At 47.8% G+C, this 19,063-nt stretch overlaps 1 protein-coding gene across 1 annotated transcript in view; it reads right to left on the bottom strand.

Moving 5' to 3' along the window:
- The window catches only part of tnni3k (TNNI3 interacting kinase), a 143,467-nt gene that overhangs the window by 65,513 nt on the left and 58,891 nt on the right, over positions 1 to 19,063 (bottom strand). Inside the window, exons 13-16 of the mRNA XM_060830672.1 lie at positions 17,896 to 17,952; positions 14,191 to 14,283; positions 14,037 to 14,094; positions 3,369 to 3,563 (exon numbers count right to left, since the gene is read on the bottom strand). Of these exons, the coding sequence (XP_060686655.1) occupies positions 3,369 to 3,563; positions 14,037 to 14,094; positions 14,191 to 14,283; positions 17,896 to 17,952 (403 nt within the window). The remainder of the gene's footprint in view (positions 1 to 3,368; positions 3,564 to 14,036; positions 14,095 to 14,190; positions 14,284 to 17,895; positions 17,953 to 19,063) is intronic.

Genomic DNA, 19,063 nt, shown 5'->3' with positions numbered 1-19,063 from the left:
TGCTTCCAATTAAACCTGTTGGACTATAACCTGGTGTTGTGTGATTTCTAACAGTTTACAGACAGGTTGAGTAAGGTTGAAATAGTTTAACTAAGTGGACAATACAGTGGCACACGGAGTATAATGTGGGAAAATAAGAAGTTGTTCATTTTGGTAGGGAGAATAAAGGTCCAGGATAGTATGTAAATAGAGAAAACCTGCAGAAAGCTGTAATACAAAGGGACTTGGGGAACACAGAGAGCTAGCACCCAGGGGCAGCAGGTGATCAGGAAGGGTCATGGAATGTTGGCCCTTATTTCAGGGGGGTTGAAGTATAAGGATAGGGAAGGCTTGCTGCAACTGTACAAGGTGCTGGGGAGACCACATCAGAATACTGTGAGCAGGTTTGGTCTCCTTATTTAGGAACAATATAATTTCATTGGAAGCAGTTCAGAGAAGGTTCGTTTGGGATGATCCCTGAGATGGAGGGATTGTTTTATGAGCAAAGGTAGGAAAGTGGGTGTGAGGAATGTTGAATCAGCCCCGATCCTATTGAATGGTGGAGCAGGGTCAAGGGGCTGAATGGCCTCCTCTTGTTCCTAATTGTTATGATCTTATGAATTCCTGGTAAACACCTCAGTTTGGAGAAGAGGAAACAAATGTTGAGTTGCAGCACTGTTTAGCTCTGATAGAAGCTGACAGACAGAAGGAAAGCTGCTGAGAAAAGGGGGGAAAGGATTTGCAACTCTCCCAGGAACTTTCATCTTTTCTGTTCTGAAAGAAAATAATGAGGAGCAGAAACAAACCTATCTTTGGACAAAGCAGTTTGACCAGCTCTGACTAAACCAGGAGGAGGGCTCAGAACCTTGTGAATTGAGTCTTGTGAGGAGGCTGTGAAATGTCGGGCAGGTTCCTCCGGGATGAGTTCTGGATCCTCTTTTTGTCATTTATATAAATGATTTGGATGAGAATATAGAAGGCATGATTAATAAGTTTGTGGACAACATCAAAATTGGCAGCGTAGTAGACAGTGAAGAAGGTTTTCTAAGGTTACAAAGGGATCTTGATCAAATGGGTCAATGGGCTGAAAAATGGCAGATGGAGTTCAATCTGAATAAATGCAAGCTATTGCAGATTGGTAAAACAAGGCTAGAGCTTATACAATTAATGGTTGGGCCTTGGGTAGAACAGAGGGATCTAGGGGTGCAGGTGATTAAAAAGGCACTTGGCATGCTTGTCTTTATTGCACAGTCCTTTGAGTATAGGAGTTGGAAAGTCATGTTGAAGTTGTACAGGGCATTGGGAATGCCTTTTCTGGAATACTGTGTAGGATATCATTAAGCTGGAGAGAGCTCAGCAAAGATTTCCCAGGATGTTGCCACGTGGGGAAGGTTTGTGTTCTGAAGAAAGGCTGAAGAGGTTGGAACCTCTTTCACTGGAGTGTAGGTGGTTGACAGGCAACTGATAAAAGTTTCTAAAATAATAAGAGGTCAAGATAGAGTTAATGGTAGTCATCTTTTCCCTAGGATGGGGGATTTCAGGAGGAGGGGGCACATTTTTAAGGTAAGAGAAGAGAGATTTAAAAATGACATACAAGGCAACGTTTTTTACAGAGTGTGATTCACATGTGGAATGGACTTTGTGGGGAAGTGGTGGTTGTGGGTGGATGTGGGTGGATGTGGGTGGATGTGGGTCAACGTGGGTGGATGTGAGTGGATGTGGGTGGATGTGGGTCAACGTGGGTGGATGTGAGTGGATGTGGGTGGATGTGGGTGGATGTGGGTGAATGTGGGTGGATGTGGGTGGATGTGGGTGAATGTGGGTGGATGTGGGTGGATGTGGGTGGATGTGGGTGGATGTGGGTGGATGTGGGTGGATGTGAGTGGATGTGAGTGGATGTGGGTGGATGTGGGTCAATGTGGGTCAATGTGGGTGGATGTGGGTGGATGTGGGTGAATGTGGGTGGATGTGGGTGGATGTGGGTGGATGTGGGTGGATGTGGGTGAATGTGGGTGGATGTGGGTGGATGTGGGTGGATGTGGGTGGATGTGGGTGGATGTGGGTGAATGTGGGTGGATGTGAGTGGATGTGAGTGGATGTGGGTGGATGTGGGTGGATGTGGGTGGATGTGGGTGAATGTGGGTGGATGTGGGTGAATGTGGGTGGATGTGGGTGGTTGTGGGTGGATGTGGGTGGATGTGGGTGAATGTGGGTGGATGTGAGTGGATGTGGGTGGATGTGGGTGGATGTGGGTGGATGTGGGTGGTTGTGGGTGGATGTGGGTGGATGTGGGTGGATGTGGGTGAATGTGGGTGGATGTGAGTGGATGTGGGTGGATGTGGGTGGATGTGGGTCAATGTGGGTGGATGTGGGTGGATGTGGGTGGATGTGGGTCAATGTGGGTGGATGTGGGTGGATGTGGGTGAATGTGGGTGGATGTGGGTGGATGTGGGTGGATGTGGGTCAATGTGGATGGATGTAGGTGGATGTGGGTGGATGTGGGTGGATGTGAGTGGATGTGAGTGGATGTGGGTGGATGTGGGTGGATGTGGATGGATGTAGGTGGATGTAGGTGGATGTGGGTGGATGTGAGTGGATGTGGGTGAATGTCGGTGGATGTGGGAGGATGTGGGTGCAGTTAGAGTGTTTAAAGGCCGTTTGGATCGATACATGAATAGGAATGGCTTGGAAGGATATGATCCAGGAACAGTTGGGTTTACTTTGGGATTATGTTCAGCATGAACTGGTTGGATGGAAGGGCCTGTTTCCGTGCTGTATGGCTCAATGACTGGAAGGATGAGTAGAAGAATTGGTGAAAGATTCTAGGTGTTCTGGGCTGGTCTGGGAGTAAGCTATGAGCCACTGCTGGAGAATGTGGAGTGGTTGTGAGAATAGCCTCCCTTCTTGCAGATAGAGCATTCAGGCTCAGAGTGAAGCATCAGTATGAATTACAATTTCCCTGTTATTAACGTTTTGGTGCATGTTGATTCTTTTCCAAGAATAGTTGTAACTTGCCCTTCAGTTATTTTCACTGGCTTCAGGGAATTCTCTTTTCAAAAGTTATTGCTGTGTCCTGTGAGTGCCACACGCAGCAGGACGGTCTGACAGACACAAGTTGAGGAGAATTAGCAGAAGACCCAGAGGGCCAAGAACATTTCTGACAGCAAGTTGCAAAATGCACAGCCTGGAGGGAGGTAGAAGCAGATTCATTAATAAATTTCAAAAGGAAAATGGATAATATTGGAAAGGGAAACATTCACAGGCATATGGGGAAAGACAGGGAGCAATTGGATAGATAATTTGAAGGGCAGGAACAAGTTAGGGTTAGGGTGAAATTGCCACCTTCTACAAGACAACACCAGGGGGGCATGAGCAAGGAGAGATTTTACCTTTTCTGCTCATGTAACAAGGAGAACAAGGATCCTCCTGAGATGAACTGTGTCACGATGGCAAACTGACTTGGATCATCCAAGCAGGCACCAACAAACTGGATAACACAGGGATGGTTCAGGCGGCAGAGGATGGAAACTTCCCGGCAAAACATATCCACGTCTGATTTGGAGCAAAAGGTGTTGGCTCGATATCTGATTTCAGAGAAAAAACAAGGGATTTTAATTCTTTCACAGGATACGGGTGTCACTGACTGGGCCAGTATTTATCACCTGTCCCTAGTTGCCCCTTGAGAAGGTGGGGGTGAGCTGCCTTCTCGAACCACTGCAGTCCATGTGCTGTAGGTAGACCCACAATGCCCTTAGGGAGGGAATTCCAGGATTTTCACCCAGCAACTGTGAAGGAATGTTGATTTATTTCCAAGTCAGGATGGTGAGTGACTTGGAGGGGAACTTGCAGGGGGTGGTGTTCCCACGTACCCACTGCCCTTGTCCTTCCAGATGGAAGGGGCCGTGGGCTTAGAAGGTGCGGACTGAGCGTCCTTGGGGAGTTGCTGTACAGCATTATTCACAACGCAAGCACCAAAGAGCAACACTCAGTCAATAGCTAAAAATAGTTCATGATATTCACAAAAATAAACATCACTCAGTCCAATTGTTGTGGCTATCAGTCCCTGTTACATAGATTTACTAAAACTCTACTCAAAAAATCCAAATCCAAGATGGAGTGTCAGAGGGTCAATACTGAGGGGGTGCCGCACTGTCAGAGGGTCAGTACTGAGGGAGTGCCGCACTGTCAGAGGGTCAGTACTGCGGGAGTGCTACGCTGTCGGAGGGTCAGTACTGAGGGAGTGCCGCACTGTCAGAGGGTCAGTACTGAGGGAGTGCTGCACTGTCAGAGGGTCAGTACTGAGGGAGTGCTGCACTGTCAGAGGGTCAGTACTGAGGGAGTGCTACGCTGTCGGAGGGTCAGTACTGAGGGAGTGCTGCGCTGTCAGAGGGTCAGTACTGAGGGAGTGCTGCACTGTCAGAGGGTCAGTACTGAGGGAGTGCTGCACTGTCAGAGGGTCAGTACTGAGGGAGTGCTACGCTGTCGGAGGGTCAGTACTGAGGGAGTGCCACACTGTCAGAGGGTCAGTACTTAGGAAGTGCCGCATTGTCAGAGGGTCAGTCTGTCCTATGTAGTGTTTTGTGCAGTCCTTGCATGGGATTTTGTACACTACGTTGGTTTTGCTCATGCTGGGTATTGGGTCCTTTGTCCTGGTGAGTTGTTGTCTGAGAGTGGCTGTTGGTTTGTGTGCTGTTATGAGTCCTAGTGGTCGCAGTAGTCTGGCTGTCAGTTCAGAAATGCTCTTGATGTATGGTAGTGTGGCTAGTCCTTTGGGTTGTAGCATGTCCTCATTTCGTTGTCTTTCCATTATGCATCTGTTGATGAAATTGCTGGGGTATCCGTTTTTAGCTCCTTAGTAGCCACACACTCAGATGACAAACAACATGAATTCGACTGGGACAACACTACTATTATAGGACAAGCCAAACAGATAACAGCCAGGGAATTCCTAGAGGCATGGCACTCATCCACAGATTCAATCAATAAGCACATCGACCTGGACCCAATATACCGACCACTGCAACGGACAGCTGGAACTGACAACCGGAAGTGGCAGATTCAAACCACTACAAATGCCGGAGGAAAGATCACAGAAGCGCTTCACAGGAGGATCCCAAGCACTGAGGATGTCACCTAGACAGGGGAGGAAACGTCTGCAACACAAATTCCCAGCTCGGCGAACAGAACCACAACAACGAGCGCCCGAGTTACAAATCTTCTCACAAACTATGAGGTGCTAACCTGGTGAAGCCACCACACAGGACTACTTCCAAACAGCATAACCAGCCAGTGATAGACAGAGCTAAACGATCCCACAACCAATGGATCAGATCTAAGCTCTACAGTCCTACTACATCCAGTGGCGAATGGTGGTGGACAATTAAACAGCTCACTGGAGGAGGAAGTTCCACAAATATCCCCATCCTCAATGATGGAGGAGCCCAGCACATCAGGGCAAAAGGTAAGGCTGAAACATTCACAACAATCTTCAGCCAGACATGCCGAGTGGATGATCCACCTCGGGATCCTCAGCATCACAGACATCAGGCTCCAGCCAATTCGATTCACACCACGTGATATCAAGAAACTGCTGGAGGCAACGGGCTCTGACAACATTCCAGCCATAGTGAAGCCTTGTGCACCAGAACTTGTCTCTCCCAGAGCCAAGCTGTTCCAGTATAGTACAACCCCTTCCGGGGTCAGGTGGTGAGCATGTGACCCGGAAGCGGAAGCAGAAGCGGTCGGTGTTGTTGTCAGGGTGAAGTCGGGATGAGGAGATGGAGCCGCGGGGAGAGGATCAGAGAGAGGGGCCGGCAGCAGCGACATCATCATCATCATCCTCGGGTCACAGCAAAAGCTGGAAAAATGACCGTGTGTTCAAGATGTTCTTTTTATCTCTGAAAGTTGCCACCCAGGTAAATAGTGCTGTGAGGAAGGCATATGGTGTACTGGGCTTTATTGGCAGAGGAATTGAGTTCCGGAGTCCTGAGGTCATGTTGCAGTTGTATAAGACTCTGGTGCGGCCTCATCTGGAGTATTGTGTGCAGTTTTGGTCGCCATACTATAGGAAGGATGTGGAAGCTATAGAACGAGTGCAGAGGAGGTTTACCAGGATGTTGCCTGGAATGGTAGGAAAATCTTATGAGGAAAGGCTGAGGCACTTGGGGCTGTTCTCATTGGAGAAGAGAAGGTTTAGGGGAGATCTGATAGAAGTATATAAGATGATTAGGGGTTTAGATAGGGTAGATACTAAGAACCTTTTACCGCTAATGGAGTCAGGTGTTACTAGGGGACATAGCTTTAAATTAAGGGGTGGTAGGTATAGGACCGATGTTAGGGGTAGATTCTTCACACAGCGGGTTGTGAGTTCATGGAATGCCCTGCCCGTATCAGTGGTGAACTCTCCTTCTTTATGGTCATTTAAGCGGGCATTGGATAGGCATTTGGAAGTTATTGGGCTAGTATAGGTTAGGTAGGATTCGGTCGGCGCAACATCGAGGGCCGAAGGGCCTGTACTGCGCTGTATCCTTCTATGTTCTATGTTCTAAACACTGGCATCAACCTGACAATGTGGGAAATTACCCAGGAATGTCCTGTACATAAAAAGCAGGACAAATCCAACCGGGCCAATTCCCGCCCCATCAGTCTCCTCTCCATCCTCAGTAACATGATGGACAGGGTCTGTAACAGAGCTATCAAACAGCACCTGCTCAGCAATAACCTGCTCAGTGACCCCCAGTTTGGGATCCCCCAGGGTCACTCAGCTCCTGACCTCATTCCAGCCTTGGCTCAAACATGGACAAAAGAGCTGGACTCCAGAGGGGAGGGGAGAGGGACAGCCCTAAGCATCAAGGCTGCATTTCACCGAATGTGGCATTAAGAGCCTTTGCTAAACTGGAATCAATGGGCATTGGGGGTAAACTCTCCAATGGTTAGAGTCATACATACTACACAGAACACAGAACATAGAACATTATAGCGCAGTACAGGCCCTTCAGTCCTCAATGTTGTGCCGACCTGTGGAACCAATCTGAAGCCCATCTACCCTACACTATTCCATTCTCATCCATATGTTTATCCAATGACCATTTAAATGCCCTTAAAGTTGGTGAGTCTACTCCTGTTGCAGGCAGGGTGTTCCACACCCCTACCACTCTCTGGGTAAAGAAACTACCTCTGACATCTATCTTATAACTATCACCCCTCAATTTAAAGTTATGTCTCCTTGTGCCAACCATCACCATCCACTCTCCCCCCTATCTAACCCTCTGATTATCTTATATGTTTCCATTAAGTCACCTCTCAATCTTCTTCTCTCTAACGAAACAGCCTCAAGTCCCTCAGCCTTTCTTCTAAAGACCTTCCCTCCATACCAGGGAACATCCTGGTAAATATCCTCTACACCTTCCTAATGCTTCCACATCGTTCTTATAATGCGGTGACTGTAACGGAAAGCAATTCTCGAAGCACGGCCGCACCAGACCTCACGGCTCTGAAACTCAATCCCTCTACCAATAAAAGCTAACACACCATATACCTTCTTAATAACCCTATCAACCTGGGTGCCAACTTTCAGGGATTTATATACATGGACACCGAGATCTCTCTGCTCATCTATACTACCAAGAATTTTACCGTTACCCCAGTACTCTGTATTCCTGTTGCTCCTTCTAAAGTGAATCATCTCAAACTTTTCCACATTAAACTCCATTTGCCACCTCTCAGCCCAGCTTTGCAGCTTATCTATGTCCCTCTGTAACCTGCAACATCCTTCAGCACTATCCACAACTCCACCGACCTTTGTGTCATCCACAAATTTACTAACCCACCCTTCTGCTCCCTCAGCTAGGTCATTTATAAAAAATGACAAACAGCAATGGCTCCAGGTATACCACCAGTAACTGAACTCTAGGATGAATATTTCCCATCAACCACCTCCCTCTGTCTTCATTCAGCTAGCCAATTTCTGATCCAAACTGCTAAATCCCCCTCAATCCCATGCTTCCATATTTTGTGCCTTAGCCTATCGTGGGGAACTTTATCAAATGCTTTACTGAAATCCACATACATCACATCAATTGCTTTACCCTCATCCACCTGTTTGGTCATTTCTCAAAGAACTCAATAAAGTTTGTGAGGCATGACCTATCCTTCACAAAATCATGTTGAATATCCTTAATCAACATATTCCACTCTGGATGATTATAAATCCTATCTCTTATAACTTTTTCTAACACTCTACCCACAACCAAAGTAAGTCTCACTGGTCTATAATTACCAGGGTTATCTCTACTCCCCTTGTTGAACAAGGGGACAATATTTGCTATCCTCCAGCCTTCTGGCACTATTCCTGTAGACAATGATGACACAAAGATCAAAGCCAAAGGCTCTGCAATCCCCTTCCTGTCTTCCCAGAGAATCCTAGGATAAATCCTATCCAGCCCAGGGGACTTATCTATTTTCACACTTTCCAGAATTGCTAACACCTCTTCGTTGTGAACCTCAATCCTGTCTAGTCTAGTAGCCTCTATCTCAGTATTCTCCTCGACAACATTGTCTTTTTCCAGTATGACGAGAAACATTCATTTAGCACTTGCCCATTTCCTCTGACTCCCTACACAACTTCCCTCTACCGTCCTGGACTGGCCCAAATTTTACTCCAGTCATTGTTTTATTCCTGATATCCCTATAGAAAGCTTTAGGGTTTTCCTTGATCCTATCCACCAACAATTCCTCATGTTCCCTCCTGGTTTTTCTTAGTTCCCTCTTTAGGTCTTTCCTGACTAACGTGTAACTCTCAAGCGCCCTAACTGAGCCTTCACGTCTCATCCTAACATAAGCCTTCTTCTTCCTTTTGACAAGAGATTCAACTTCTTTAGTAAACCACGACTCCTTCACTCAACCACTCGCTCCCTGCCTGACATGTACAGACTTATCGAGGACACACAGTAGCTGTTCCTTGAGTAAGATCCACATTTCAACTCTGTCCATCCCCTGCAGTTTCCCTCCCTGTCCTATGCATCCTAAATCTTGCCTGATCACATCATAATTGCCTTTCCCCCAGCTATAACTCTTGCCCTGCGGTATACACCTATCCCTTTCCCATTGCTAAAGTAAACATAACTGAATTGTGGTCACTATCACCAAAGAGCTCAGCTACCTCCAAATCTAACACCTGGCCAGTTCATTACCCAGTACCAAATCCAATGTGGCCTCACCCCTTGTTGACCTGTCTACATACTGTGTCAGGAAACCCTCCTTCATGCACTGGACAAAAGCTGACCCATTTAAAATACTCGAACTATTGCATTCCCAGACAATATTTGGAAAGTTAAAAGTCCTGTTGTGGTTCTGTTCACCGAGCTGGGAATTTGTGTTGCAGATGTTTCGTCCCCTGTCTAGGTGACATCCTCAGTGCTTGGGAGTCTCCTGTGAAGCGCTTCTGTGATCTTTCCTCCGGCATTTGTAGTGGTTTGTCTCTGCCGCTTCCGGTTGTCAGTTCCAGCTGTCCGCTGCAGTGGCCGGTATGTTGGGTCCAGGTCGATGTGTTTATTGATTGAATCTGTGGATGAGTGCCATGCCTCTAGGAATTCCCTGGCTGTTCTCTGTTTGGCTTGTCCTATAATAGTAGTGTTGCCCCAGTCGAACTCATGTTGCTTGTCGTCCGCATGTGTGGCTACTAAGGAGAGCTGGTCGTGTCGTTTCGTGGCTAGTTGGTGTTCATGGATGCGGATCGTTAGCTGTCTTCCTGTTTGTCCTATGTAGTGTTTTGTGCAGTCCTTGCGTGGGATTTTGTACACTACACTGCTTTTGCTCATGCTGGGTATCGGGTCCTTCGTTCTGGTAAGTTGTTGTCTGAGAGTGGCTGTTGGTTTGTGTTAAAAGTCCTCCATAACAACTACTACCAAGAATCATCTCTGCTATCCTTTCCTCTACTGATAGAAAACTCCCAACAAGGTGACCTCTCCTTTCCTGTTTCTAACCTCAGCCCGTACTACAGTAGATGTGTCTTTAAATGTCCTTTCTGCCACCGTAATATTGTCTTTGACTAACAATACCACACCCCACCCTCCTTTACCATTTTACTGAAACACCTAAATCCTAGAACCTGCAATAACCATTCCTGTCCCTGCTCTACCCATGTCTCTGAAAGGGCCATAACATTGAAGTTCCAGGTACAAACCCATGCTGCAAGTTGACCCACCTTATTCCGGATGCTTCTGGTGTTGAAGTAGACACACTTCAAACCACCCTCCTGCTTGCTGGTGCACTCTTGCAACCTAAAACCTCATCTCTGACCTCAGTGCTCTCAACCTCCTGGTCACTGGAACTATGGCTTGGTTCCCATCCCCCTGCTCTATTAGTTTAAACTCTCTTGCAGAGCATGAGCAAATTCTACCCCCTCCACCACACACCCCCCCCTCCACCCCCCCCACCACCACCACCGTCAAGATATTGGTACCCTTCTGATTGAGGTGAAGACCATCCTGTTTGTAGAGGTCCCACCTACCACAGAATGAGCCTCAATTATCCAGGAATCTGAACCTCTCCTCCTGCACCATCCCTGTAGCCACATGTTCAACTCCTCTCTCTCCCTATGCCTCGCCTCGCTAGCACGGGGCACAGGCAACAAACCAGAGATAACAATCTGTTTGTTCTAGCACTAAGCTTAATAGAGTTCTTCAAGGAAGTGACCAAGTTGATAGATGAAGGAAGGGCTGTAGATGTCATACACATGGACTTTAGTAAGGGGTTTGAAAAGGTTCCCCATGGTAGACTAATAGAGAAAGTGAAGTCACGTGGTGTGCAGGGTGTTCTAGCTAGGTGGATAAAGAACTGGTTGAGCAACAAGAGACAGAGAGTAGTAGTTGAAGGGAGTTTCTCGAAATGGAGAAAGGTGACCAGTGGTGTTCCACAGGGATCAGTGCTGGGGCCACTGTTGTTTGTAATATACATAAATGATGTGGAAGAGGGCACTGTTGGTATGATCAGCAGGTTTGCAAATGACACGAAAATTGGTGGAGGAGCAGAAAGCATAAGGGACTGTCAGAGAATACAGGAGGATATAGATAGACTGGAGAGTTGGGCAGAAAAGTGGCAGATAGTTTTCAATCCAGACAAATGTGAGGTGATGCATTTAGGCAAGTCTAATTCTAAAGCGAATTATACAATGAATGGAAGAGCCTTGGGAAAACTTGATGGACAGAGAGATCTGGGAGTGCAGGTCCATTGTACCCTGAAGGTTGCTGCACAGTCAAATAGAGTGGTCAAGAAGGCATATAGTATAGTTGACTTCATTGGACAGGGTATTGAGTATAAGAGCTGGCAGGTCGTGTTAAAATTGTATAAAACATTGGTTTGGCCGCATTTGGAATACTGTGTACAGTTCTGGTCGCCACATTACCAAAAGGATGTGGATGCTTTGGAGAGGGTGCAGAGAAGGTTTACGAGGATGTTGCCTGGTATGGAAGGTGCTAGCTATGAAGAGAGGGTGAGTAGGGTAGGTTTGTTTCCATTAGAAAAAAGGAGATTGAGGAGGGACCTGATTGAGGTTTACAAAACCATGAAGGGTATAGACAGGGTGGATAGAGACAAGCTTTTTCCCAGGATGAGGGATTCAATAACGAGAGGTCACACTTTCAAGGTGAGAGATGGAAAGTTTAAGGGGGATACACGCGGCAAGTACTTCACACAGAGGGTGGTGGGTGTTTGGAACGCATTGCCAGCAGAGGTGGTAGAGACAGGCACAGTAGATTCATTTAAGATGCGTCTGGACAGATGCATGAGTAGGTGGGGAGCAGAGGGATACAGATGCTTAGGGATTGGGCGACAGGTTTAGACAGTAGATTTGGATTGGCTCAGGCTTGGAGGGCCGAAGGGCCTGTTCCTGGGCTGTAAATTTTCTTTGTTCTTTGTTCTTTGTTTTTTCTTCCATCCTGGCTCCCTGAATTTCTGCCTTAAATCCCCATCCCTTTTCCTACCGATGTCATTGGTGTCGCTCCCCCTCACCCTCAAGGATCCCGAAAACACAATCCTGGCACCTGGGAGGCAACCCAACAACCATGAGTCTCTCTCCTCCCCACAGAACCTCCTATCTGTCGCCTGGACTGTGGAGTCCCCAATGACTACTGCTCTGCTCCTCTTCCCCCTTCCCTTCTGAGCAACAGGGACAGACTCTGTGCCAGAGCCCTGTGCCCCACTGCTTTCCCCTGGAGATCCCTGCACTGCCTGCCAGTTCCCTTTCTGTCCCCTGACTGTAACCCATCTCCCTCGTGTACCTGCGGTGTAACTACCTCCCTGTAACTCCTCTCAATAACCCCCTCCACTTCCTGAATGATCTGTAGTTCATCCAGCTCCAGCCCCAGTTCCCTATCGCAGTTTTTGAGGAGCTGGAGTTGGGTGCACTTTCCGCAGATGTAGTTGGCAGAGACACGAGTGGTGACCCTTAACTTCCCACATTCTGCAGGAGGAACATTCAACTGCCCTAACTTCCGTTCCCACAGTTCTAAATTCCCAAAGGGACTGTAGAAAGATAAAGAATTTTAAAAAACTTACCAATCTGACGCACAGAACTCTTTTTTGTGGTGAGAGGAGGAGGATGAGCGGGAGACACTACCTAAGTCGTGTTTCGGGTAATGTAACCACCCAAACATATTACTCCACCTACCCAGCCGTCCTGTGCCTGCTCCTGCTCAGTGTGCGCTCTGCCTATTCACAAGGTAAGTTTATGTAAGTTTAAAATGTACCTTCCCAGCAGGTCCCTGGTGCTCACTGTCGCTCCTCGTACTGCTGCTGCTCCTGGAACATTCTACTCTGACAATGCCCAATCTTGGAAGCAAGGCAGACTCGGGTCTGGATAGTACTTGAATGGGACACCACTTGGGAATACCAGGTTCAGTAAGCTGGGCAGCACCAACAGCCAGACCTGGTACATAGGAAGATGGTTGTGCTTGTGGAGGGTCAGTCATCTCAGTTCCAGGACATCTCTGCAGGAGTCCCTCAGGGTAGTGTCCTCAGCCCAACCATCTTCAGCTGCTTCATCAATGACCTTCCCTCGGTCAGAAGTGCAGATGTTCATCGATGATTGTGCAATGTTCAAAACCATTCGCGACTCCTCAGATACTGAAGCAGTCCATGTCCAAATGCAACAAGATCTGGACAATATCCAGGCTTGGGCTGACAAGAGGCAAGTAACATGCGTGCCACACAAATGCCAGACAATGACCATTATCAATAAGAGACACTCTAATCACCATCCCTTGACATTCAACGGTCTGACCATCACTGAATCCCTCACTGTCAACATCCTTGGGGTTACCATTGTCCAGAAACTCAACTAGACTCACCACATAAACACAGTGGCTATAACAGCAGATCAGAGACTAGGAATACTGCAGTGAGTAACTCCCCAAAGCCTGTCCACCATCTACAGCGGCACAAGTCAGGAGTGTGATGGAATACTCCCCACTTGCCTGGATGGAGGCAGCTCCAACAACACCCAAGAAGCTTGACACTATCCAGGACAAAGCATCTTGCATAACTAGTACTGTACCCACAAACATTCGCTCCTTCCACCACCGACGCTTAGTAGCTACAGTGTGTACCATCTACAAGTTGCAATGCAGAAATTCACCAAGATCCACAGACAGCACCTTCCAAACCCACGGCCACTTCCACCTTGAAGGTCAAGGGCAGCAGATACATGGGAACACTACCCCCTGCAAGTTCCCCTCCAAGCCACTCCCCATCCTGACTTGGAAATATATCGCCACTCTTTCAGTGTCACTGGGTCAAAATCCTGGAATTCCCTCCCCAAGGGCATTGTGGGTCTACCTACAGCATATGGACTGCAGCGGATCAAGAAGGCAGCTCACCCCCACCTTCTCAAGGGGCATCTAGGGATGGGATATCAAATCTGGCCAGCCAGCAACACCAACGGACCAGAAATGTATTAAAAAATGTACAATCACGTTATATATTACACCTCCTGTATAATGTTAGCGAGCTAATTTTACTCAGTAATCTCTATGTGTCTAGCCTTACTGTTAAAATATTACCTTTTAATGGCAACAATCTTGTTCCTGCATCTTCCTTTGTAAACTTTCCCAAACGAACCTGCATGGTTTCAGAGAGATGACAGATGGTCAGTCCGTGTTTGAGACTGAGTTCACTGATCCGCCCCACTCGAATGAGGGACTGTTATATTGTTACCTGATCCAATAATTTCATGGAACTCGATGTCTGACAGCTGGAGGTGGAAATGGGAAGGAAGTTCAGCTCGCAGGAGCAGCACGTCCGCTTTCTCTGAACAACAGGCAGGGTGGAAAGAAAGAGACTTAGTGCTCACAGACGTGTCAAGAATTTGTTCACAATTTGTATTTATATAGCACCCGTAACATAATAAAAACATCCCACAGCATTTCACAGGAATGTCATTGAATATAATTTGACAGGAGCTATGAGGACAGGTGACGATGAGGATGTTTGGTTGAACAAGCTGTGGTTTTAGTGGGAGTAAGGGAAGGAGAGGTTTAGGGAGGGAATTCCAGAGCTTATAGCCCAGGGACCTAAAGGCATGATCACCAATAGTGGGGCAATGGAAATCAGGAGATGGCCAAGAACTGGGTGAGAATTGGGTGAGCACAGATATCTAACTGGGCTTTAGGGCTCAGGGAGATTAGGGATAGGAAAAGGACCATTTCTTCCAAAATGTCTGAACTGGTATAACTCAAAGCAAAATACCGTGTATACTGGAAACAATTCAGAGGAATAGCCATATTGGAACTGAAATATTAACTCTCTTTTACTGTCTGCAGAAGACCATGAAACTATCAGAATCTTCAGAGCTGGGAGGAGGAGTAGGCCATTCAGCCCATTGAGTCTGCTCGGCAGTTCATTGCGATCATGACTGATCTATAATCCTCATCTCCACTTTCCTGCCTTTCCCCTATACCCTCGATTCCCCCTTTCTGATTGTAGATCTATCTGTCTCAACCTGGAATACCTGTACTGCCCAATGTGCCCAGGACTGTACCTTCGAGGTCTGAGCTGGTGCTGGTTTCTAAGCTGGGCGAGGTAGCCCCCTGAGCCTGAGTGATTACTATACAGACATACTGTGGACACAACAGAGAGGGCAATTCATGCATCTCGCAGAAATGATACCCGGGAAAACCCAATGAACAGATTCAGTATTTCTTTCCTGTTTTAGTTCCTGCTTTTGGCTTTCCCTTCTCCTGAAGGTGAAGTCACCTTTCTGACAGTCAGTTTGAATTGTCCCTGTGTGAGACAATGTGTACAGTCATACTATTCAACAGCAAGGAGCATCACAGAGAGACCAGCTCACCTGATGGTGCACTACAGCACGTGTCAGTGGGTGACCAATAGGACTGGGAGTAAAAAATGAGGTCTGCAGATGCTGGAGATCACAGCTGAAAATGTGTTGCTGGTTAAAGCACAGCAGGTTAGGCAGCATCCAAGGAATAGGAAATTCGACGTATCGGGCATAAGCCCTTCATCAGGAATGAGGAGAGGGTGCCAGGCAGGCTAAGATAAAAGGTAGGGAGGAGGGACTTGGGGGAGGGGCAATGGAGGTGGGATAGGTGGAAGGAGGTCAAGGTGAGGGTGATAGGCCGGAGTGGGGTGGGGGCGGAGAGGTCAGGAAGAGGATTGCAGGTTAGGAGGGCGGTGCTGAGTTGAGGGAACTGACTGAAACAAGGTGGGGGGAGGGGAAATGAGGAAACTGGAGAAATCTGAGTTCATCCCTTGTGGTTGGAGGGTTCCCAGGCGGAAGATGAGGCGCTCTTCCTCCAATCGTCATGTTGCTATGGTCTGGTGATGGAGGAGTTCAAGGACCTGCATGTCCTCGGTGGAGTGGGAGGGAGAGTTAAAGTGTTGAGCCACGGGGTGGTTGGGTTGGTTGGTCCGGGCGTCCCTGAGGTGTTTCTTCAAGGACCGCAGATTCCCCCCAAACGTGATCGACGATGCCCTCCACCGCATCTCCTCCACTTCCCGCTCCTCCGCCCTTGAGCCCCGCTCCCCCAACCGCCACCAAGACAGAACCCCACTGGTTCTCACCTACCACCCCACCAACCTCCGTATACAGCGTATCATCCGCCGTCATTTCCGCCACCTCCAAACAGACCCCACCACCAGGGATATATTTCCCTCCCCTCCCCTATCAGCGTTCCACAAAGACCACTCACTTTGTGACTCCCTCGTCAGGTCCACACCCCCCACCAACCCAACCTCCACTCCCGGCACCTTCCCCTGCAACCGCTGGAAATGTAAAACTTGCGCCCACACCTCCTCCCTCACTTCCCTCCAAGGCCCCAAGGGATCCTTCCATATCCGCCACAAATTCACCTGTACCTCCACACACATCATCTATTGCATCCGCTGCACCCGATGTGGCCTCCTCTATATTGGGGAGACGGGCCGCTTACTTGCGGAACGCTTCAGAGAACACCTCTGGGACGCCCGGACCAACCAACCCAACCACCCCGTGGCTCAACACTTTAACTCTCCCTCCCACTCCACCGAGGACATGCAGGTCCTTGGACTCCTCCACCGGCAAAACATAACAACACGACGGTTGGAGGAAGAGCGCCTCATCTTCTGCCTGGGAACCCTCCAACCACAAGGGATGAACTCAGATTTCTCCAGTTTCCTCATTTCCCCTCCCCCCACCTTGTCTCAGTCGGTTCCCTCAACTCAGCACCGCCCTCCTAACCTGCAATCTTCTTCCTGACCTCTCCGCCCCCACCCCACTCTGGCCTATCACCCTCACCTTGACCTCCTTCCACCTATCACATCTCCATCGCCCCTCCCCCAAGTCCCTCCTCCCTACCTTTTATCTTAGCCTGCCTGGCACACTCTCCTCATTCCTGATGAAGGGCTTATGCCCGAAACGTCGAATTTCCTATTCCTTGGATGCTGCCTGACCTGCTGTGCTTTAACCAGCAACACATTTTCAATAGGACTGGGAGTCCTGGTTGTAAATGCCCCTGTAATAACTCAGAGAGCCCGACTGAAAAGGAACACCATTTATTGCTGAACATAAACATAGAGCCACTACACATGGTGTAGACAGGCTTCTCCCAGCCCAGGACAGACAATGCTGCAGCGATGGATGCTGTTTCTGCGTTTTGTTTATATATAACCGATATTTCTAATCACCTGTTCGGAGATGTTATTACACATCTTTGGAGCAGGTAGGAGTGGAACCCAGGCTCCTGGTCCAGTGATAGGGACACGAGCACTGCACCACGAGGGCTAGGCTCAGGTGATGGGGCAGAAGGGCAGGCCATTGCCTCTTACCGTGGGAACTCAGATTCAACGAGCTCCTCAGGAAGAGTAACTAGTAATTCCCCACTGGCCTACTTGAGGTTATTACACTACCACCCCACCACCCTCACATGGAGAAGTTACCAAGTTTTACACCTTACTACGACTCTGGCTTTGGCCTTGAGAGCCTCCAGCTGAGTCAATGGCTGCTGTTTACTGACAATTGTCTCATTTATGTAGAAACAATTACTCTGCTATCAGTGTGCGTCATATTTCTGAATTAATCTTTCTCTTTGTAATTTTTTCTTTCATTCACAAGTAAGGATGGCAGATTTCCTTTCCTTAAAAGGACATTAGTGAAGGTGATGAGTTTCTCTCCTAACAATTAAAATCATTAAACTCCTAATTCCAGATTTTTATTGAATTTGAATTCCATCAGTTACCAGGACAGGATTCTCACCTGGGTCCCAGGAACATTACCTGGGGTTGCTGGGTTAATAACCTAGTGATGAAATGACAAGGCTCCCCTTGGGTGAGTGAAGCTGATGGACACACGTTGCTTTGACATGAGATCCTGCCAGTAAACGTTTACATTTTAGTGATGAGACCTCACTCCAACATGCACCTTCTCACCTTTGGTCATGTTTTTGATCTTCCCAAGCGGTGATGGAACAGACACATACGCACCATCTGAAGAGAAAGAAGGGTAGTATAAAATTAATATAACTTCCACAGCTACTGCCCGCAGAATTATGGCTAGGGATGACCTAAAGTTAAAGAAAATGATCTAGCAGTTATACAGCACCTTACTAATCTTCATCGATCCTTACACCATGAATCGAGCTAATTCAGCCCACCCTGCTTATAACCAGCCTTTTGAATGAGTCCCAGTGAACCTGCCCTTTCATCATAGCCCTGTCAATGTTTTTCCCTTCAATTCCCTTTTGTAAGTTATTTCTGATTCAGCATCCACCGCCCCTTTCAGGCATTGCATTCCAGGTTACAACATCCAGTCACAAACATTCTCTTCTTCCTCTGCCTTTCTCCTTTGTGGCTCTATGGTGGTATTCAACAATAAATGGTGTTCCTCTCTAGTCGGGCTCTCTGAGTTATTACAGTGGTGCCCCGGATTCCCAGTCCTATTGGTCACCCATTGACACTTGCTGTAACATACCAGTAGGTGAGTTGGTCTCTCTGTGATGCACCTTGCTGTTGAATAGTATGACTTGCAGGTTGCAGGGACACTTGGGTAAACTGCAGAACTGGCTGAGAGGTGGCAAATGGAGTTCAATGCAGATAAATGTGAGGTGATTCACTTTGGGAAGAATAACAGGAAGGCAGAACACTGGCTTAATGGAAAGATTGCTGGTAGTGTGGATGTGCAGAGGGATCTTGGAGTCCATGTACATAGATCCCTGAAAGTTGCCACCCAGGTGGATAGTGCTGTTAAGAAGGCATACAGTGTGTTAGGTTTCATTGGTAGAGGGATTGAGTTCCGGAACTGCAATATCATGCTGCAACTATACAAAACGCAGGTGTGACCTCCCTTGGAGTCTTGTGTACAGTTCTGGTCGCTCCATTACAGGAAGGATTTGGAAGCATTGGAAAAGGTGCAGAGGAGATTTACCAGGATGTTGCCTGGTCTGGAGGGAAGGTCTTATGAGGAAAGGCTGAGAGACTTGGGTCTGTTCTCATTGGAAAGAAGAAGGCTAAGAGGGGATCTGATAGAGACATACAAGATGATCAGAGGATTAGATAGGGTAGACAGTGAGAGTCTTTTTCCTGTGATGATGACTTCAGT

This window comes from Hemiscyllium ocellatum, chromosome 9 (assembly GCF_020745735.1).
Source record: "Hemiscyllium ocellatum isolate sHemOce1 chromosome 9, sHemOce1.pat.X.cur, whole genome shotgun sequence".
NCBI lineage: Eukaryota > Metazoa > Chordata > Chondrichthyes > Orectolobiformes > Hemiscylliidae > Hemiscyllium > Hemiscyllium ocellatum.
Note: the sequence above shows the minus strand (reverse complement) of the source record. Positions and strands in the feature narration are given on the sequence as shown.